The sequence below is a fragment of the Cydia pomonella genome, chromosome 9 (genome assembly GCF_033807575.1).
Source record: "Cydia pomonella isolate Wapato2018A chromosome 9, ilCydPomo1, whole genome shotgun sequence".
Taxonomy (NCBI): domain Eukaryota; kingdom Metazoa; phylum Arthropoda; class Insecta; order Lepidoptera; family Tortricidae; genus Cydia; species Cydia pomonella.
Window position 1 is genome coordinate 20597560 of NC_084711.1, and position 21953 is coordinate 20619512.

General features: G+C 53.6%; 1 protein-coding gene across 1 annotated transcript in view; it reads right to left on the reverse strand.

The window, feature by feature from the left end:
* Positions 1-4613: 4613 nt before the first annotated feature.
* Positions 4614-21953, reverse strand: part of LOC133521654 (mediator of RNA polymerase II transcription subunit 13) — a 136803-nt gene continuing 119463 nt past the window's right edge. The window contains exons 15-28 of the mRNA XM_061856741.1: positions 21482-21653; positions 20509-20762; positions 19739-19885; positions 19015-19202; positions 16295-16426; positions 14692-15404; positions 14001-14164; positions 13501-13686; positions 12169-12398; positions 11617-11762; positions 7324-7604; positions 6670-6939; positions 5937-6187; positions 4614-4903 (exon numbers count right to left, since the gene is read on the reverse strand). Coding sequence (XP_061712725.1) covers positions 4771-4903; positions 5937-6187; positions 6670-6939; positions 7324-7604; positions 11617-11762; positions 12169-12398; positions 13501-13686; positions 14001-14164; positions 14692-15404; positions 16295-16426; positions 19015-19202; positions 19739-19885; positions 20509-20762; positions 21482-21653 — 3267 coding nt within the window. The 3' untranslated portion in view covers positions 4614-4770. The remainder of the gene's footprint in view (positions 4904-5936; positions 6188-6669; positions 6940-7323; positions 7605-11616; positions 11763-12168; positions 12399-13500; positions 13687-14000; positions 14165-14691; positions 15405-16294; positions 16427-19014; positions 19203-19738; positions 19886-20508; positions 20763-21481; positions 21654-21953) is intronic.

Here is a 21953-nt window from a genome sequence, read left to right on the forward strand (position 1 = left end):
TTAGAAAATTTGATTTCCACTTCAATCATCAGCTTTGACCGCTTATCCTAGTATATGACAAAATGGTGAGGTCTATGTACAGTACAATCCCATTTCCCTAAAAAAATTGACAATTCACAATAACAAAAAAGATCGAAAACAAAAATTCTTAAAAATAATACATTCAACTACAAATCTCGCTCAACAACTGTACAAAAATTACGAGTGGTTCCTTCAAGACGTGCGCCGCGGCAATAGTACTACCAACTACTCCCACGCTATGTACAAAATGTTTTACAAAACAAAATATAAACTATATACAACATCATTAAATATTCTCAAATGCTGTAACACATTTAAAACATTTCATATTCAACTAGGCATAATTCAGTTAGTCGCGGGCGCGGCGCGTGCGCTGCCCCCGTCGGGTGCGAGCGAGACCGTCGGGTTAAAGCTGTCTTCCTCGCTCGCCCCCACCGCCGGCGAAGTTCGCACGAAAACATCAATAATTAGATACTAAGCAACAAAATCACTGTTCTGAATTGATTTGATTCCAGCTTATTATGAAACAGAGGATCTTTCTCACGTGACAGTCTGCAGCGATACGATAAAATGATAAAAATCAACATTAAAAATGAGTACAAGTCACACGCTCCGTCCATATTTACAGTTCGCGGCAAACCTCGTTTAATTACACTTAAGCTTTATTTATATATTAAAATAGAAAATTTCATATAACTACCGAACTGTTGGAGATTCGACGAATCAACCTATCCGTTGGTCGAGGACTCCGTTATATTTTTATAAAACGACGCTGTCTAAAATTATACAAATGCTACTCGAACGTTATCTAGGGGCTCTCGTACTATCTAACCGTAAGCTATTGGTGTCACTAATTAGTTTAACCGGAGTTTTTTCTTCATAAGACATACAACTAGCAATTCTGTTACGTTTAGAATGTATCGCCGCACCGCAGACTACTAAAACATACTGAGAGCGGTCAAATAAGGAATGCCCTAGATCATTGGTAATTTTTGCGCCAGCCAAAAGCTGTAATTGCGACCTAAGACTTCCTTTTTGACCGTCCGTAGTGTGTACAAGATTTTATCTAATGATATTTTCTACCAATCAACTTTGCATAAACGGTTCCTTAGCTATTGGCACTTTAAGGCGCTCTATGTAACTTACTACTCAGCGCACATTTGAATGTGACATTTATACAGCTTTCAGAACGTTTATACAGCTGTGTATTTGCGGCGCGGCCTGTGATCTGGCTTGAGCTCATTGTTCCCTCGTATAAAACTGTACAAGTACAAGCGTCGATCGCTCATCGCTGTCAATTCGTCTAATATAATTGTCGCTAACTGTTTCTAGCTACGCGAACGACCCGAGCGAACCAACTAGAAAACACTACACAAAATAATTTCATATTAAATAAATCGTATAAAAATAATATCCGAGTAATAAATTAAGATCGCCTTTTGATTTATAAAATACAAGGAAATATAGTGGTGGTAAAAAATATCTAGACAACTACACGTATCTACTCCTTTGGTAATTCATACCGGTTTTATACAATAACGTAAATAAAAATATATTACATTATACATAAATAGCACAACAACGCAACGTGGCAATAATATTACAACCGTAATAAATACATAACTTGTGACATGACGCCCCGGGCTGGACACACTACCAATCACAATCTACAGTTAAATGTAGTCATAATTATAAAAAAAACCATTTGAGTGAGAAATAATTAAGTCATGAACAATATCTTCAGGTGACAAGCAAGCACTAATTACCAAAAAATAATGAAACAAAAATCAACCTTATTTCAGTAGCAATATGGTTCATTATGGCTACGAACTTGTGGTTGTAATTAGTTAGTTTTACTTGTCACCTGACGATATCTTCTACACAATATTACTCTATTTCATCGAAATAATTACAATGGGTAACTTATACATTTATGGTCAACTTTGTGTCAAATAATTTATTACATATTTTAAATTTTACCGTAGACAATACAGCCATTTTGATCCTCAGTACATGATGATAATAAATTCGTCTTATGGTGAGTTTCTCATGCCTTAGCTTGTATTCGATTATTTGGTACAGAATCATTGTCACTGGTAGTATGCCCACCTTTTTACATGAATATGATGAACCGTCAAACGGCAAACAATGTGGCAATGTGTACTGGTCAGCTTTTTCATTCACATGTGAATAAAGAGATAACCGATGAAATGTACAAAGTGTCAAACATTATATGGTGAGTAATACAGTTTAGCTTTATATAAGATGTATCCGTAGTAGAGATGTGCCGACTACGGTTTTGGCCGACTAGCCGACTAGCCGACTAGTCGGCAGTCAGGTGGCCGACTAGTCGGCCGACTAGTCGGCGTAGCCGACTATGGTCTTCGCCTAAGTTCGGGCGTAATCGGGAACGTTCGGGTCGCCTGATTCGCTGCCGCACGTGGTTGCGTTTTCATGTTTTGACTAGTTTTGTTTACCTTTCCGATTCACTTGTTGCTCCGGTGTGTTATTATTAGAAAAACATACATAACGAATCGTAATTGTTGTTTAAAAGTTTAAATAAACAAGTAGTGATCTTTATAAACATTATGACTAAAAGAAAATCACGCGTGTGGACATTTTTTGACGATGTTGAAGATGATTCAAGTAAAGTGAAGTGTAATCAATGCCAAGTACTTATTTCGCGAGGTGGACTGGGTAAATCGGCAAACACTTCGAGTATGGTGGTTTTTATTTTATTTCCTTATTTTTTTGGAAGATCTAGGCAGCCGACTATTCGGCTCATATTGCCGACTAGTCGCCGACTAGTCGCCGACTATAAATGTGGCCGGATAGTCGGCTTTCCCGACTAGTCGGCGACTAGTCGGCACATCTCTAATCCGTAGTTCCAAAACGATAAAAATGGCTGATAACTCCGAAAACGGACTCTTATTACAACGGAATATGAGTAATTTTTAAATGATTTTCATGATTACCCAATATTCGAAATTACACGAATACACCTTAATAAACCAGTTTTAGGGCTGACGCGATACGAATGATCTATTTTCAAAATTTCATAATATTAAAAGTTCTTTGACGCTAAAATAATAATCTATTAACGTCATTGTTTACTTTCGAAATCGCAGCAACACTATACGTAAAAAAATACGTCGATGATTCAATAAAATTATGAGTACAAAGTATATAATAATATGATTTCTAAATAGAACGCTATTTAAAATGAGGTTCATGAACAAATGGAACAGGAGATCGCGGAAGAGTAGTCTAAATTAAAGACTGGAAATGGAAGCGTTTCGTTTCCAAAGTAAGGTATAACAATTATTTATGCAATGCCCTTAGAATTTGTCAAAGTTAATGGTTTGTCCAAATTGAAAAGGTTTTATTTATATAAAATCTTACTGGTTATCCCAGCGTTTATGAAATTTCATGATGTCTATTTGTATATAATAATAAATTTAATCGAAGGTCGTAGAGATCTATTTCATTGGACGTTCAAAATATCGCGTGAGCAGATTTAAATAAGTTAAATTATGCATTTTTGACTCGTCGTTCATTAAAAACTTATGATTTTAGGTATCTTGTAAACAAGTTGTCAGAAAGACAGTTGTTAAAATTTCATTGTTTCATGATAAATGATAATACTTCAATTAACTTTCTCACTGTTGTTTTAAAAAATACAATATAATATTTGCTACAAATTGATTTCATTCAATAAAATGCTTAAAAATGGTGTTACTCTTATCTAGGTCAGAATTAAACTGCCCTCATGTATCCGGTCACTGATATTTTGTCAAATATAAAATTGGGCTTTTAATAATGTATAGCCCCTCACATGCTTCATATTTTCCAGTGACTTCTATTGTTATAATAAAATAAGGGTGACAGCTGGTAACTACAGTTACCAAAAGCAAGTGAGTGGATAGGATGGTGTGGATACAAAATGTTCCAATCACCACTAAGTAACAAGCGTTGAATGATAAATACACTTAAGCTACCCGAATAGGTGACTATCTTGGCCTTTTAATATACAATCCGATTTTTGCAAGTTTATAACAATTGGAAGCGTTCATAAAATAAACAAAGTAAAAAATAAAATAGTTTTATGTACAGTTGCAAATATAAGTAAAAGCCACTTGTTAAAATGTCAAAATGATGGATGTCAAATTTACGTAAAATTAATAGCCAAGTAAAGTTGTATTTCCAATTGTTACTAACTATCCAAAATCCCATCATCTCTGATGTTAACAACTTACTCTTAATCTTTACCAACATCTTACAATCGAATGGTCTAACTTACGTATCAAATCGCGTCTGTCAGTGGATTTTAAACCCAGCGTGTAACGTAACAAGGTCCAGCCGCGCGCGAGTCGACGGCACCTACTCTATCGTATAATTTACCTAAGTACTGTCGTCTAGAATTCTATTCTTAAACGGCCATTTCGAGGGTAGCGATTTACAATAGAAAAAAATGCTATGTCGAATTAACTAGGGTAATAAATTAGTGTACTCTTTTATCTGACCGTCTCGAATAAATAAGGCCGCGCCGCCAGATTCGCCCGCCGCTCACCGTTGAGGACGTGCCGTTGTCAGGAGGGCCGAGTGTGAGCCGAGGACGTGCCGTTGTCAGGAGGGCCGAGTGTGAGCCGAGGACGTGCCGTTGTCAGGAGGGCCGAGTGTGAGCCGAGGACGTGCCGTTGTCAGGAGGGCCGAGTGTGAGCCGAGTCGCAAGATGGCCGAATGTGTTCGTTAACCGAGCGCGGCGGCGGTGTGGTAGAGCTGCATGAGGACCTGCACGTGCAGCGGCAGGCACGAGCGCCGGTCGTGCGTCTCGCCGTCCAGCGCCAGCCACGAGAGCGCGTTGTAGCCTTCTAGCACGTACCTGCAATGTTAACATATGGCTGTATCATGTTTTTGTTATGATTTTTGACGTTTTCGTTAGATTAATAGTTTTGAATATTTTTGGACCTCATCATGTATTATCATGTCAAACTGGGCCAAAAGTTATCTTTAATAGAATCACCAGAGGTAGAGAATTTTAGTTTGCAGAGAGACACTCCATACGAAATGTTAAAACGATTTAGTTCGCCATAATTTTCTCCAAAGATAATTATTAGTAGTAGTAGGCAGTACGCATTACAACCGCCATATGCTAACTTATCTCTTCCTTAGTGAAAGGGATGATTGAGTTTGATTTAGTTCATCGACATCGATCCGATATCAGCCAGCGTAGCCATCGGGCGAGGAAAACGCGCGCGCCGCTTCGGCCGAATCTCGTCTACACTGGCCGTATTGTGCGTGAGGAAGTTGCCTCGCGCGTATGCTCGCTCTGTGTGGACCCGGCTATTCGTTAACGCTCCATCAAGAACGAAACGCAATTGTCACTGTCGCACTATTATGGAAAAGTAATAGAGAGAGATGACTACGATACGCTATGGAGCTTAATATTAGCACATAGGCTACACGGCCAGGTCATCTTCGGTTTCGATCGACGGACGTGACGTCGACAGCTAAAATCAAACCTACTCAGTTTGCGGAACTTAATTGTTATTGAGCACGTCGTTTTACTGCGTCATAGTCTAATCTCCATGCGTATTTAAAAGTGGCACAGATAACACCAGGGCTCGCGCTCTAACCCAGTAATCCACCCGCCACTCGTCTTCTCGGTTCTCTTTAGGATGTCGTCTCTCGCCCGCATCGTTAATCCTCGTTCTGAGCAATCGATCACGTGTCCCCCGTCCGTCCCGGAGGGACATCCCGTCATCAATCTTAGGATAAGTTAGAGGAAACCCTCTAAACTCCTATAATATACATTAAAAAAACGCACGTCAGTGGTGACCAGACACCAGACAGGCGTCCCGGAGGTGCGCCACGTGCCCTGCAGATGGCACGGCCGAGGGCTCTGCGAGCGGTACCTGAGCACGTCCGTGGTGACCTGGCTGTCGAGCGGGTGCACGTGCGAGCTGCGCTGCGTGAGGCTGGTGAAGTCGTCGGCGGCCTGCACGGAGCCGGTGTGCAGGTGCAGCGCGTTCTTGAGGAAGGCGGGGCAGGCGTCGCGCAGGTGCGTGCAGCCCGCCCACCACCACGCCGGCATGGCGTCCAGCGGCGCCGTGGACACCATGTAGCCCAGCGCCAGCGGCTGCTGCAGCACGGTGCCCACTTGCTCCTGGAAACGAGATAAGCTTGTTAGAGGAGCCGATGGCTAAGGCTTAAGGACATCACACAAAAAATCGTATGAAGGAAGTTATCATTTTTCTCCAGCAAAGATCGTGATACGACCGAAATCCAACACACACAAGTTGCACTGCTGTCTGTTAAATTAAACTGTCTAGGTCTGTTGCGGCCCTTACGCTGGGGCTTGTACTCGATTCTCGTTAGCTGCCCCATCTTCTCTCCATCATTTCTGCAGCGGAACACATGTTGAACATATTGGAGACATGGCTCCTAAGGTCAAGTTAAACTGTTTAGGTCTGTACCTACCTGGCTGTGTTCATCACCAGCGTAGCTCGCCTGCGGCACATTACGCTGCGGCTTGTCCGGCATCAGCTGCCGCATCTTCCCTCCATCAGGAGGAATGCCTCCTGCGGACAACACGTTGAACATGTCGCCAATTGGCACTAATTCAAGTTTAACTGTCTAGGTCTGTACCTGGCTGTGGTCATCCCCGGCGTAGCTCGCCTGCGGCACATTACGCTGCGGCTCGTCCTCGTCAGCGGCCGCGTCCTCTTCTCTGCCTCCGTCATTCCTGGGGCTTCCTTGCGGCCACATGTTGTTGAACATGTCGCCGATGAGCAGGTCCGTCATGTTGCTGTCGCTGATCTCGTCGTCGTTCATGTCGTTCATGTCGACGCCGAGGAACATCATGTCGTCGGTCTCGCCATTGGCCATAGCGCTTTGCTCGAATTGCCCTTGCGCCGACTGGAAAGAGAACATACGATGTTAGAAATGAATATTAGTCTACATGATTGATATTTTCTTTATATTATAATGAATTATAAAAGCGCCATAAGATAGTGGGTCTTGAGTGGATATCTCGAAAACAGTCCTGACATTTATGTTCGTTAATTAGTTCCTTTTTCATGACAGATGACTTTTGGGGACCTCGAGTTAAGTTTTTTAACCAAGATAAATTTGCTTTTTATGAAAACATATTTGAAACCGGGTTCATCGCAAATTTACTCTGTTACCTTTATTTCCATCGTTTCAAAACGCGAATGTTTTGAATTTTATATTTGCCTTTTATTCAAATTTGCAGGTGCGACTGTATGGAGGCCTGGCTGAACACTCGTGTACAGTACTGACCTGCGTGGCAGTGGCGGACGTGGGGAACACGAGTATATGCGTGGCGGTGACGTCCCGCGGCGTGTGCAGGTGCGACTGTATGGAGGCCTGGCTGAACCGCTCGTCGGGGGTAAACCGGTCCGCCATCAGCCGCAGGCACGAGTCGGGCTCCGTGGACACGAGGCAGGCGGACAGGATGCAGGGCGCGCCCGAGGGGTACAGCACGGAGCACGGGTTGCAGATGTCCTTCAGTTGGTTGGAGGCGCGGGCGAGGTTTTTGCGGGAGAGGAGCCAGCTCCAGCCTGGAAAAGATTTATACATTATTTTAATGTTTCAGAGCGAGGGTTGTCTTCATGCCTGTGTTGTTATAGGAGAAAAAAACCATACATTATTAAAATGAAAGATTTAATACATCAAAATGCGGATAATATGAATAAGTTCAGCTCATCGGCGCAGTTTCGCTGACGTACCCTTGAGCTCGCCGTGCCCGATGCGGCCGAGCCGGCCCACCACGAGCCGCCAGGGCTGCGCCGCCTGCGACATGACGCCCAGCGCCCAGTCCATCAGCTTGTATCTGTGTACTGGTGTACGTACCCTTGAGCTCGCCGTGCCCGATGCGGCCGAGCCGGCCCACCACGAGCCGCCAGGGCTGTGCCGCCTGCGACATGACGCCCAGCGCCCAGTCCATCAGCTTGTATCTGTGTACTGGTGTACGTACCCTTGAGCTCGCCGTGCCCGATGCGGCCGAGCCGGCCCACCACGAGCCGCCAGGGCTGCGCCGCCTGCGACATGACGCCCAGCGCCCAGTCCATCAGGTTGTATCTGTGTACTGGTGTACGTACCCTTGAGCTCGCCGTGCCCGATGCGGCCGAGCCGGCCCACCACGAGCCGCCAGGGCTGCGCCGCCTGCGACATGACGCCCAGCGCCCAGTCCATCAGCTTGTATCTGTGTACTGGTGTACGTACCCTTGAGCTCGCCGTGCCCGATGCGGCCGAGCCGGCCCACCACGAGCCGCCAGGGCTGCGCCGCCTGCGACATGACGCCCAGCGCCCAGTCCATCAGGTTGTATCTGTGTACTGGTGTACGTACCCTTGAGCTCGCCGTGCCCGATGCGGCCGAGCCGGCCCACCACGAGCCGCCAGGGCTGCGCCGCCTGCGACATGACGCCCAGCGCCCAGTCCATCAGCTTGTATCTGTGTACTGGTGTACGTACCCTTGAGCTCGCCGTGCCCGATGCGGCCGAGCCGGCCCACCACGAGCCGCCAGGGCTGCGCCGCCTGCGACATGACGCCCAGCGCCCAGTCCATCAGGTTGTATCTGTGTACTGGTGTACGTACCCTTGAGCTCGCCGTGCCCGATGCGGCCGAGCCGGCCCACCACGAGCCGCCAGGGCTGCGCCGCCTGCGACATGACGCCCAGCGCCCAGTCCATCAGCTTGTATCTGTGTACTGGTGTACGTACCCTTGAGCTCGCCGTGCCCGATGCGGCCGAGCCGGCCCACCACGAGCCGCCAGGGCTGCGCCGCCTGCGACATGACGCCCAGCGCCCAGTCCATCAGCTTGTATCTGTGTACTGGTGTACGTACCCTTGAGCTCGCCGTGCCCGATGCGGCCGAGCCGGCCCACCACGAGCCGCCAGGGCTGCGCCGCCTGCGACATGACGCCCAGCGCCCAGTCCATCAGCTTGTATCTGTGTACTGGTGTACGTACCCTTGAGCTCGCCGTGCCCGATGCGGCCGAGCCGGCCCACCACGAGCCGCCAGGGCTGCGCCGCCTGCGACATGACGCCCAGCGCCCAGTCCATCAGCTTGTATCTGTGTACTGGTGTACGTACCCTTGAGCTCGCCGTGCCCGATGCGGCCGAGCCGGCCCACCACGAGCCGCCAGGGCTGCGCCGCCTGCGACATGACGCCCAGCGCCCAGTCCATCAGCTTGTATCTGTGTACTGGTGTACGTACCCTTGAGCTCGCCGTGCCCGATGCGGCCGAGCCGGCCCACCACGAGCCGCCAGGGCTGCGCCGCCTGCGACATGACGCCCAGCGCCCAGTCCATCAGCTTGTATCTGTGTACTGGTGTACGTACCCTTGAGCTCGCCGTGCCCGATGCGGCCGAGCCGGCCCACCACGAGCCGCCAGGGCTGCGCCGCCTGCGACATGACGCCCAGCGCCCAGTCCATCAGCTTGTATCTGTGTACTGGTGTACGTACCCTTGAGCTCGCCGTGCCCGATGCGGCCGAGCCGGCCCACCACGAGCCGCCAGGGCTGCGCCGCCTGCGACATGACGCCCAGCGCCCAGTCCATCAGCTTGTATCTGTGTACTGGTGTACGTACCCTTGAGCTCGCCGTGCCCGATGCGGCCGAGCCGGCCCACCACGAGCCGCCAGGGCTGTGCCGCCTGCGACATGACGCCCAGCGCCCAGTCCATCAGCTTGTATCTGTGTACTGGTGTACGTACCCTTGAGCTCGCCGTGCCCGATGCGGCCGAGCCGGCCCACCACGAGCCGCCAGGGCTGCGCCGCCTGCGACATGACGCCCAGCGCCCAGTCCATCAGCTTGTATCTGTGTACTGGTGTACGTACCCTTGAGCTCGCCGTGCCCGATGCGGCCGAGCCGGCCCACCACGAGCCGCCAGGGCTGCGCCGCCTGCGACATGACGCCCAGCGCCCAGTCCATCAGCTTGTATCTGTGTACTGGTGTACGTACCCTTGAGCTCGCCGTGCCCGATGCGGCCGAGCCGGCCCACCACGAGCCGCCAGGGCTGCGCCGCCTGCGACATGACGCCCAGCGCCCAGTCCATCAGCTTGTATCTGTGTACTGGTGTACGTACCCTTGAGCTCGCCGTGCCCGATGCGGCCGAGCCGGCCCACCACGAGCCGCCAGGGCTGCGCCGCCTGCGACATGACGCCCAGCGCCCAGTCCATCAGCTTGTATCTGTGTACTGGTGTACGTACCCTTGAGCTCGCCGTGCCCGATGCGGCCGAGCCGGCCCACCACGAGCCGCCAGGGCTGCGCCGCCTGCGACATGACGCCCAGCGCCCAGTCCATCAGCTTGTATCTGTGTACTGGTGTACGTACCCTTGAGCTCGCCGTGCCCGATGCGGCCGAGCCGGCCCACCACGAGCCGCCAGGGCTGCGCCGCCTGCGACATGACGCCCAGCGCCCAGTCCATCAGCTTGTATCTGTGTACTGGTGTACGTACCCTTGAGCTCGCCGTGCCCGATGCGGCCGAGCCGGCCCACCACGAGCCGCCAGGGCTGCGCCGCCTGCGACATGACGCCCAGCGCCCAGTCCATCAGCTTGTATCTGTGTACTGGTGTACGTACCCTTGAGCTCGCCGTGCCCGATGCGGCCGAGCCGGCCCACCACGAGCCGCCAGGGCTGCGCCGCCTGCGACATGACGCCCAGCGCCCAGTCCATCAGCTTGTATCTGTGTACTGGTGTACGTACCCTTGAGCTCGCCGTGCCCGATGCGGCCGAGCCGGCCCACCACGAGCCGCCAGGGCTGCGCCGCCTGCGACATGACGCCCAGCGCCCAGTCCATCAGCTTGTATCTGTGTACTGGTGTACGTACCCTTGAGCTCGCCGTGCCCGATGCGGCCGAGCCGGCCCACCACGAGCCGCCAGGGCTGCGCCGCCTGCGACATGACGCCCAGCGCCCAGTCCATCAGCTTGTATCTGTGTACTGGTGTACGTACCCTTGAGCTCGCCGTGCCCGATGCGGCCGAGCCGGCCCACCACGAGCCGCCAGGGCTGCGCCGCCTGCGACATGACGCCCAGCGCCCAGTCCATCAGCTTGTATCTGTGTACTGGTGTACGTACCCTTGAGCTCGCCGTGCCCGATGCGGCCGAGCCGGCCCACCACGAGCCGCCAGGGCTGCGCCGCCTGCGACATGACGCCCAGCGCCCAGTCCATCAGCTTGTATCTGTGTACTGGTGTACGTACCCTTGAGCTCGCCGTGCCCGATGCGGCCGAGCCGGCCCACCACGAGCCGCCAGGGCTGCGCCGCCTGCGACATGACGCCCAGCGCCCAGTCCATCAGCTTGTATCTGTGTACTGGTGTACGTACCCTTGAGCTCGCCGTGCCCGATGCGGCCGAGCCGGCCCACCACGAGCCGCCAGGGCTGCGCCGCCTGCGACATGACGCCCAGCGCCCAGTCCATCAGCTTGTATCTATGTACTGGTGTACGTACCCTTGAGCTCGCCGTGCCCGATGCGGCCGAGCCGGCCCACCACGAGCCGCCAGGGCTGCGCCGCCTGCGACATGACGCCCAGCGCCCAGTCCATCAGCTTGTATCTATGTACTGGTGTACGTACCCTTGAGCTCGCCGTGCCCGATGCGGCCGAGCCGGCCCACCACGAGCCGCCAGGGCTGCGCCGCCTGCGACATGACGCCCAGCGCCCAGTCCATCAGCTTGGTCAGCCCGCAGCGCCGCGCGCCCAGCGCTCGTCTCCGCCGCGATCTGAAACAAGTGTAACTTATATTAACTAAATGTTCAATGGTCGAAGATGATGCAAAGTCGAAAATAGGGACACGGAACGAGGTGCCTTCAGAGGAAATTGCCGCGCGAAGCTGCCTCGCCCGCCCGAGGCAATGCGGCCGCAAATGCGTTTGCTTCGCCCGAGGCACATCTACACAGACAGTTGCTCCGCGAGGCAATTTTCTCGCAAAGCGGCTCAATCTGTGAAAGCGTCTAACAATAAAAATGTAGGCGTGCTTCGCACGAGGTATTGCAGCTGCACGTTTGCCTCGCAAGGCTGCTCGTTTTGTGTAAACTTTGTTCGCGGATGGCTGACGCATCAAACATAAACACAGCTTCTCACTCTGGAAACACCGCATATCATCGAATAGTTGTTTAGTAAACATACCTGTGCGGTACATGTATGTTGACGGCGTGCGTGTCGAGCAGCTCGCCGCGCGCGTCGGTGGCGGCGGCGAGCAGCCAGCGCTGGTCGTGCGACAGGCAGTACGACAGGAACAACACGGAGCCCTGTTCGCCGCACGAGTGGCCCCAGGTTTCCGCGACTTCCTTGAGGGCGCGGGGCGGCGCGAGGACCCACGCGGGGGAGAATAGCTTGTAGGGTGCTCGGTCCTTTTCCTGAAACAGATAGAAAAGTGTGAAACTCGATATATCGAATTTGGGTCAAAGCTTGTAACGAAATTATAATCAAGTTTGTGTACTTTATTGTACGGAATAAAGTACTTTGTTGTGCACCTGCAATATTGCCGGATCCCTAGCTCATTGTCGCGAAAGCGAAGCGGCACGAAAGGAACAACCCGTATATATATCTATATCGGGCTGCAGCAGCCGGCGCGCGCCGGTGAACACTTATATAGGTGTGGTACCTGCATGGCCTCGATCAGCACGCGCGCCTGCGCCGCGGTGCCGAAGCCGGTGAGCGACTTGCCGGCGGGCGCGGGCTGCAGCAGCCGGCGCGCGCCGGTGAACACTTATATAGGAGTAGTACCTGCATGGCCTCGATCAGCACGCGCGCCTGCGCCGCGGTGCCGAAGCCGGTGAGCGACTTGCCGGCGGGCGCGGGCTGCAGCAGCCGGCGCGCGCCGGTGAACACTTATATAGGAGTAGTACCTGCATGGCCTCGATCAGCACGCGCGCCTGCGCCGCGGTGCCGAAGCCGGTGAGCGACTTGCCGGCGGGCGCGGGCTGCAGCAGCCGGCGCGCGCCGGTGAACACTTATATAGGAGTGGTACCTGCATGGCCTCGATCAGCACGCGCGCCTGCGCCGCGGTGCCGAAGCCGGTGAGCGACTTGCCGGCGGGCGCGGGCTGCAGCAGCCGGCGCGCGCCGGTGAACACTTATATAGGAGTAGTACCTGCATGGCCTCGATCAGCACGCGCGCCTGCGCCGCGGTGCCGAAGCCGGTGAGCGACTTGCCGGCGGGCGCGGGCTGCAGCAGCCGGCGCGCGCCGGTGAACACTTATATAGGAGTAGTACCTGCATGGCCTCGATCAGCACGCGCGCCTGCGCCGCGGTGCCGAAGCCGGTGAGCGACTTGCCGGCGGGCGCGGGCTGCAGCAGCCGGCGCGCGCCGGTGAACACTTATATAGGAGTAGTACCTGCATGGCCTCGATCAGCACGCGCGCCTGCGCCGCGGTGCCGAAGCCGGTGAGCGACTTGCCGGCGGGCGCGGGCTGCAGCAGCCGGCGCGCGCCGGTGAACACTTATATAGGAGTAGTACCTGCATGGCCTCGATCAGCACGCGCGCCTGCGCCGCGGTGCCGAAGCCGGTGAGCGACTTGCCGGCGGGCGCGGGCTGCAGCAGCCGGCGCGCGCCGGTGAACACGCTGAACGCCAGCGACCGCAGCTCCGAACGCGTGCCTGCGCCGAGGCCGGCCGTTTCGCAGACGCCCTCTAGCGAAATTATCTGGAAATAAAATGAAAAATCAAGTAATTTAAACACAGTTAGCAAACTGTCACTCAGCACTGAACATACAATAAAACCTAGAGAACGCTTACAATGATAACAGACGGTTTGGTGCAACCGACCCTTCCGTAACAGCCACAAAACGCACGCTCCGACTGCCAGGAGCCACCGAAGCGCGCGTTCCGTGGCCCTTGAGTCAAAGTGATAAATTATATTCAAAACGAAAACGGTCTGGTTGTGGTGTCTGGTGCAGCGAGTGTGAAGCTAGAGCCTCCAACACAGACTACCAGGCCCCCATACAGTGACAGACTGACCTTGACGAGCGGGTTGTGGTGCCGCAGGTGGTGGTGCGTGCGCGCCGCCAGCCGCAGCAGCGCGTGCAGCGCGTGCGCGCGGTGCGCGTGCGAAGCTGGAGGTTCTACCACGTACACTACTAACGCCGGGGCACCACCTTCTTCCTCTTCCCAGGAATTATGCACTGTGGACAAATAAAGTTATATTAATCACGAACACTTCCAGATAGATGGATAAACAAAGTGAATTGCCTCGCGAGGAAATTGCCGCGCGAAGCAGCTTTGTCTTTGAGAACGTGCCTCGAGGCATACATGAGCGCTGAATTTTCCTTGCTAGGCTGTTCTTTCTGTGTGGAGCCGCCTGATTATGTATCGATACTTTTTCTTTTGTTACAAAGAGGGCACCGCGTATCCCGTACAAACGCAAATTTTATAGAGATTACAGATATATGAGTTCCTCTCTTTTTTATTTATGCTAAAACTAAAAATATATCGATTTAATAAAAAAAAAAACCATAGATTAAGATTCATAACACAGAATAAAATGTTACAGATTACAATGAAGACCTTTAAACTACGTTATTATATTCGCAATTTTTTAAAGTATGAAAGAGACAATTTTATACTATTAAAAAAAAGAAACCTAATTTCTTGTCTTCAATGATATCGTCGGTTTATCTATGAACTATCGATTCATCAGTGTTTAACATACCTGTACTGTTATTAGCACTGGACGACATATTCGGCGTCTCATTCTCCTGGTCACTCTGACTGCTCGGCGTCGGCGGGTGGTCCGGCGTCGAAGGCGGCCTCATCGGCGACGGCGACGGCCGCTCTATATGCGTCGATTTAGTCTCCGTTTCTAATAACGACCTATCAATACTCAAACTCGCCAGTTGAGGTACTATACTCGTTCTTAACGTTTCCGCGTATGATTTTATGTATTCCCCGAGTCGGCCTGCAGGTAATTCTCCCGTCCATTCTTCTGCCGTTTGGTCGCGGTCGCTCGGGGACGTTCTTATTAAGCCATCGCGCGCTATTCGGTTGATAGGTTGATGTCGCCCTAAGCGACACGATTCGTAAGCCGTCGATAGCTCTCTGAAGAATGTTTTGATAGGGTCGGTTAAGACCTCGCCGTCGGCCGCTAGGACCACATAGGCGACGTCTCGGGAGTAGGAGTAGGGTTCGAGGGACAAGCGCTCCCAGTGCCTGAGCGCGTAGGGCGACAGCGAGATCCAGTCGCGGTCGTGGCCGACGAGCAGCGGGGGCACGGGCTGCGGCTCGCACAGGTCCTCGTTGGAGCGGCCGGCCAGGCGGTGGAACTGCCTCCAGGTGAGCGGGCCGGCCACGCCGTCCCACATGCGCGCGCCGCAGCAGCGCTTCTGGATCGCGTCCTGGAGGAGCGGGCGGAGGCGGCGCATCAATCTGGAATAAGTAGAGGGATTAGACCAGTGTTTGGTGAAGTACTTGATCAAAAGGATTGGCTATAGACATATTTCACAACATAGTCATTTTCATAAACAAATTATGCTATTTTAATTGGTATGTAAATAAATCCGCATTATTCTACAAGTGTCTACATGGGGTCACAGGGTGTATCAAAAAGTTCTTAGAAATAGGCTTAAAAACGAAAGAAAATGTTACTATTTTACAAAATTTCCTTTATTTGATATACATTATAAGTATGTGCCGTAATTAATATTATAATTTCATTATTACGTTTAAAAAAATGTTTTTTCGTAATTCTCGAAAAATGCCTCCACAGAAGGCATCACCGCGTTATGATCATCAAAATTAGTTCTACATCCGTCCTAGCCCTCCGATAATTTTGGAAAAAATTGGAAATTACTCGGAGCTAAGTCTGGCGAGTAGAAATAGCCGATAAAAAGTGCCCAGATCGATAATTTTGAGATTTCGCTTTGAAATCCCCAAACGCAAGTATTTGTCAAAAAGCTTCGTTAAAGTTTAACATTCATGAAACCCATTATTCTGACACTGTTTCAAAACACAGAACAACTGTTAAAAACCCACCCCTATTTCATTCAATTGTATCCTTATTACTACTGCAACTTTTATCGAAAATATACGAAACTTAACAATCTTTCTCACAAAACACTATAAAATGATTTGGTTTTATTGCTTTTTGCTAATTCATAAAACTGCCTCAATTCCTAAAAAAATAAGTATAATCCCGCCTAGGGTCCCACCAGTACCCCGCTCTCGTCGAATGTATTGTTAGTGACGACATGATATAAAATGATGACGTAATAGAGTTATTGACAGGACATAGTTAGGTATAGGAGTGTGTGGGGTACCTGATGACGTCCCGGGAGCAGCGCGGCGCGCGGGCGCCGAGGAAGGGCCAGCGGTGCACGGCGCCGCCCGCCGCGCCCGCCGCGCCCGCCGCCCGCAGCGCGCGCGCGCACGCCGCGCCGCCGTCCGAGTATCTGCAATGTCGACACACCCTTCAATACGTGTTCATTCATGCACGGGCCGCGTGCCCCTTCCGCTTCTGTAAGCCAGCACGGAAGCCGCGAGGGCACTGTAGTACATTGTAGGAGAGGCCGGAAAACGTTCAAAGATAGACGAGTGAGTTCATCTTTAGCGTTTCAACATGCCGAGCACGGCGCCCGCCACGGCCCTAAGTATACTTACTCGAGCAGGTTGATGTCGTTCTGGTCGTGGCGCTCCCGGGCCGCGTGGCGCGCCGCCCGGGTGAGCGCGGACGCGCCGCCGCCGCCCAGCGCCGCGCACATGCCGAGCACGGCGCCCGCCACGGCCCTAAGTATACTCACTCGAGCAGGTTGATGTCGTTCTGGTCGTGGCGCTCCCGGGCCGCGTGGCGCGCCGCCCGGGTGAGCGCGGACGCGCCGCCGCCGCCCAGCGCCGCGCACATGCCGAGCACGGCGCCCGCCACGGCCCTAAGTATACTCACTCGAGCAGGTTGATGTCGTTCTGGTCGTGGCGCTCCCGGGCCGCGTGGCGCGCCGCCCGGGTGAGCGCGGACGCGCCGCCGCCGCCCAGCGCCGCGCACATGCCGAGCACGGCGCCCGCCACGGCCCTAAGTATACTCACTCGAGCAGGTTGATGTCGTTCTGGTCGTGGCGCTCCCGGGCCGCGTGGCGCGCCGCCCGGGTGAGCGCGGACGCGCCGCCGCCGCCCAGCGCCGCGCACATGCCGAGCACGGCGCCCGCCACGGCCCTAAGTATACTCACTCGAGCAGGTTGATGTCGTTCTGGTCGTGGCGCTCCCGGGCCGCGTGGCGCGCCGCCCGGGTGAGCGCGGACGCGCCGCCGCCGCCCAGCGCCGCGCACATGCCGAGCACGGCGCCCGCCACGGCCCTAAGTATACTCACTCGAGCAGGTTGATGTCGTTCTGGTCGTGGCGCTCCCGGGCCGCGTGGCGCGCCGCCCGGGTGAGCGCGGACGCGCCGCCGCCGCCCAGCGCCGCGCACATGCCGAGCACGGCGCCCGCCACGGCCCTAAGTATACTCACTCGAGCAGGTTGATGTCGTTCTGGTCGTGGCGCTCCCGGGCCGCGTGGCGCGCCGCCCGGGTGAGCGCGGACGCGCCGCCGCCGCCCAGCGCCGCGCACATGCCGAGCACGGCGCCCGCCACGGCCCTAAGTATACTCACTCGAGCAGGTTGATGTCGTTCTGGTCGTGGCGCTCCCGGGCCGCGTGGCGCGCCGCCCGGGTGAGCGCGGACGCGCCGCCGCCGCCCAGCGCCGCGCACATGCCGAGCACGGCGCCCGCCACGGCCCTAAGTATACTCACTCGAGCAGGTTGATGTCGTTCTGGTCGTGGCGCTCCCGGGCCGCGTGGCGCGCCGCCCGGGTGAGCGCGGACGCGCCGCCGCCGCCCAGCGCCGCGCACATGCCGAGCACGGCGCCCGCCACGGCCCTAAGTATACTCACTCGAGCAGGTTGATGTCGTTCTGGTCGTGGCGCTCCCGGGCCGCGTGGCGCGCCGCCCGGGTGAGCGCGGACGCGCCGCCGCCGCCCAGCGCCGCGCACATGCCGAGCACGGCGCCCGCCACGGCCCTAAGTATACTCACTCGAGCAGGTTGATGTCGTTCTGGTCGTGGCGCTCCCGGGCCGCGTGGCGCGCCGCCCGGGTGAGCGCGGACGCGCCGCCGCCGCCCAGCGCCGCGCACATGCCGAGCACGGCGCCCGCCACGGCCCTAAGTATACTCACTCGAGCAGGTTGATGTCGTTCTGGTCGTGGCGCTCCCGGGCCGCGTGGCGCGCCGCCCGGGTGAGCGCGGACGCGCCGCCGCCGCCCAGCGCCGCGCACATGCCGAGCACGGCGCCCGCCACGGCCCTAAGTATACTCACTCGAGCAGGTTGATGTCGTTCTGGTCGTGGCGCTCCCGGGCCGCGTGGCGCGCCGCCCGGGTGAGCGCGGACGCGCCGCCGCCGCCCAGCGCCGCGCACATGCCGAGCACGGCGCCCGCCACGGCCCTAAGTATACTCACTCGAGCAGGTTGATGTCGTTCTGGTCGTGGCGCTCCCGGGCCGCGTGGCGCGCCGCCCGGGTGAGCGCGGACGCGCCGCCGCCGCCCAGCGCCGCGCACATGCCGAGCACGGCGCCCGCCACGGCCCTAAGTATACTCACTCGAGCAGGTTGATGTCGTTCTGGTCGTGGCGCTCCCGGGCCGCGTGGCGCGCCGCCCGGGTGAGCGCGGACGCGCCGCCGCCGCCCAGCGCCGCGCACATGCCGAGCACGGCGCCCGCCACGGCCCTAAGTATACTCACTCGAGCAGGTTGATGTCGTTCTGGTCGTGGCGCTCCCGGGCCGCGTGGCGCGCCGCCCGGGTGAGCGCGGACGCGCCGCCGCCGCCCAGCGCCGCGCACATGCCGAGCACGGCGCCCGCCACGGCCCTAAGTATACTCACTCGAGCAGGTTGATGTCGTTCTGGTCGTGGCGCTCCCGGGCCGCGTGGCGCGCCGCCCGGGTGAGCGCGGACGCGCCGCCGCCGCCCAGCGCCGCGCACATGCCGAGCACGGCGCCCGCCACGGCCCTAAGTATACTCACTCGAGCAGGTTGATGTCGTTCTGGTCGTGGCGCTCCCGGGCCGCGTGGCGCGCCGCCCGGGTGAGCGCGGACGCGCCGCCGCCGCCCAGCGCCGCGCACATGCCGAGCACGGCGCCCGCCACGGGCCCTAAGCTCCGCGTACTGCTCCGCGCTGGGATTTCCGCTATGCCCGTGATCTCCATCTCGTCCTGCGAATGGAAATATTACGATCGTATCAAGAATTCGTAAAGCAAGCTAAAGATCGAAAGTGCTACGAGACGCATTCTTAATATTAGCGAATTTTTTATACTATACTGGTTTTAGTGTCACCCTGATACCAGCGCTGAAAAACGCGGCTGATTAGGGACGAACGTTTGCGCGAATCGTTCTTAGGCTAATATTAAAATGCTATCTGAAGGTAAAACACGCACCACATCCGCGTATTGACTTCGATACTAAAACGTCAATTGAAGACAAAAGCGCTTGAGTATACGATGCTCAAATCACTTGTGAGTCCGACGCCACGCTGCACCCCCCGCCGAATGCTCGGCTTCCAGCGTCCACTCAGGCCTTAACACTTAAGAATCTGCCACACTGGATGCGGTTTACGGTCAGATCAGGTCAAATTGAAATGTATGTAATGACCTGACCGCATACCGCAGAACGCATCCAATCTGGCAAATCCCTTATTCTAAACTGCTCCTTAAAGTAAAACGATGACAGACAGTGTAAAAGAGCTGCTCACCTCGTAAAAGAGGCCGGCCTTGTGCGCGAGCCGCCGGTTGACGACGGCGCTGAAGCCGCACGTGCAGCGCCCGGGGTCCTCGTCGGCCGCCTCCGCCGTCTCCGGCAGGTACGTGGACGCGTCCGCCCCTCGGATGTTGCCGACAACCTGAATTAAAAAATAAAAGGTAATAAATAAAAATAATATGTTTGCGTGATCCTACTGACTGCGCCAGTATTTTTATTTATTTTATAAACTAAACAGTATAGCAGTATTTTTTTTAACTATAGGTCTATAACGAAATCAATGCATAGCTATTAGCTAAGTTGCTCATATGTTTATTTTAATACTGTTTGTTTCTCAATCAATTAAAAAAAAAAAAAACTTCATTATCATCAATTCATCATACTTCAATTCCATTTTGCATAGTAATTTGAACTATATACGGTGTGTTTACGGTTCACCTTACATTTGACAACTCTTAGTACAGTCACGTTTGTAAATATCGATACGAAAAATGTGCCAAAAATATGTATACACTACCTTAATATACGGGCAATAATCTTGTGTATACATATTTTTGGCATTTTTTGTAACGATATTTTCAGACGTGACCGTACAAGTATGTACAACTAAATTTACTTGAACCGCAAACTGCTAAAGAATCAATTTCATCGATTGTGCATCAACATCATCAACGTTGAACATTAACATCGGTCAACAGTTTCAGAACGCGAATATCGTAAAAAGATTGGCGGTATGGCGGGTACAGGAGGGTGGGTATCATGTACCTTGGGCCCCGCGTTGCAGACGCAGAGCGTGCAGCTGTCGAAGTTGTGGTCGCGGAAGACGTTGAGCACGGTGTCGGCGAGCAGCACGTTGAGCAGCAGCGGGCAGGCGCGGCAGGCGGCGCGCGGCGCGGCGGGCGAGGCGGGCGCGGCGGGCGAGGCGGGCGCGGCGGGCGAGGCGGCGGGCGCGGCGCGCGCGGCGGGCGAGGCGGCCGGCTTGCGCGGCGACGCCGGCGCGGACAGCGGCCGCTTCGTGCCTGTACGATCCCAACTCATATATTGAACCTTATTTGTTAATTATTGGACTCCGATTCTGTAGTCTTCACGAAACAAACTAATACTAATACGCTAAGTTGGTTATTATTTATTAATATTTAATTTTTATTTATTTAAGTCTAATAGTATTTTATTTGTGTAATTGTATGTTTCTAAATGTTATTTGTTTTTAATTCTAATTCATTAATTTTATAAATTATATTATTATTTAAGCGGTGGTGGCCGAGTGGATATGACGTCCGACTTTCAATCCGGAGGTCGCGGGTTCAATGAGTTTTTCGGAACTTATGTACGAAATATAATTGCCCAGGAGGCCTGTGCCCAGCAGTGGGACGTATATAGGCTGAATTATTATTATATTATATATAAATTATGATTTGTCAATTGTCTGTTAATTTTAGTTTAGTTTAAGTGGCGAGTCGGACAATAAGTCACGTGCCGTACCTTTAATGGCTAATACTCCGTTCCGTTTTATGTGTAATCGTCCGTGTCTTGTTCAGTCCTGCTCCACAAGACCGTGCAAGTGCGAAAGAGACAGCATGATTCCAATGATTTACGACCTAAAGCTATGCTAAAAATTAACATCTACACGACACAGACATACTTGTACAGCCCTGGAACCTTAGCACGAGTGCGATACTATCTCGAGCACCTTCTCTATTTGATTGAATTAAAAAAGACCGCTATTAGGAGTAGTTACCTGTCTGTGGCTGCGGCTCCTCCTCGCTCTGCTGCCACCGCGGCCGGTACACGGCGTGCGGCGGCAACGTGACGGGCGGGAGCGACGAGGACGGCAGGGAGAGGAGAGGCGCGTATTTGGAGGATCCGACGCACTTGTACACGGTGGGCGGTTTGAACACATACGACCAGTCCTGTGGAGATAAAAAAGGGTTCAAAATATATAAAATGTCTATTGAAAATTAAGGATATTACAATACATTCACAGAAAATAAACTAAATTCAGATATGTACAAGCCTATCTTGGCCTCTGTCTCGTGTAGAAAAAAAAGCTCTAAGCGTTGCAACAAGTGAAACGGATCAATGAGGCTGAAGTGGAGTTCATCTTGCTGATGACAGTGATGTTGGCACCAATATCTACTAAAACTAAACCTAATTGCCTCACAGAAGTGCGCCGCTAATGATGTGCGGAACAAATAACAGTAGAACAGTAA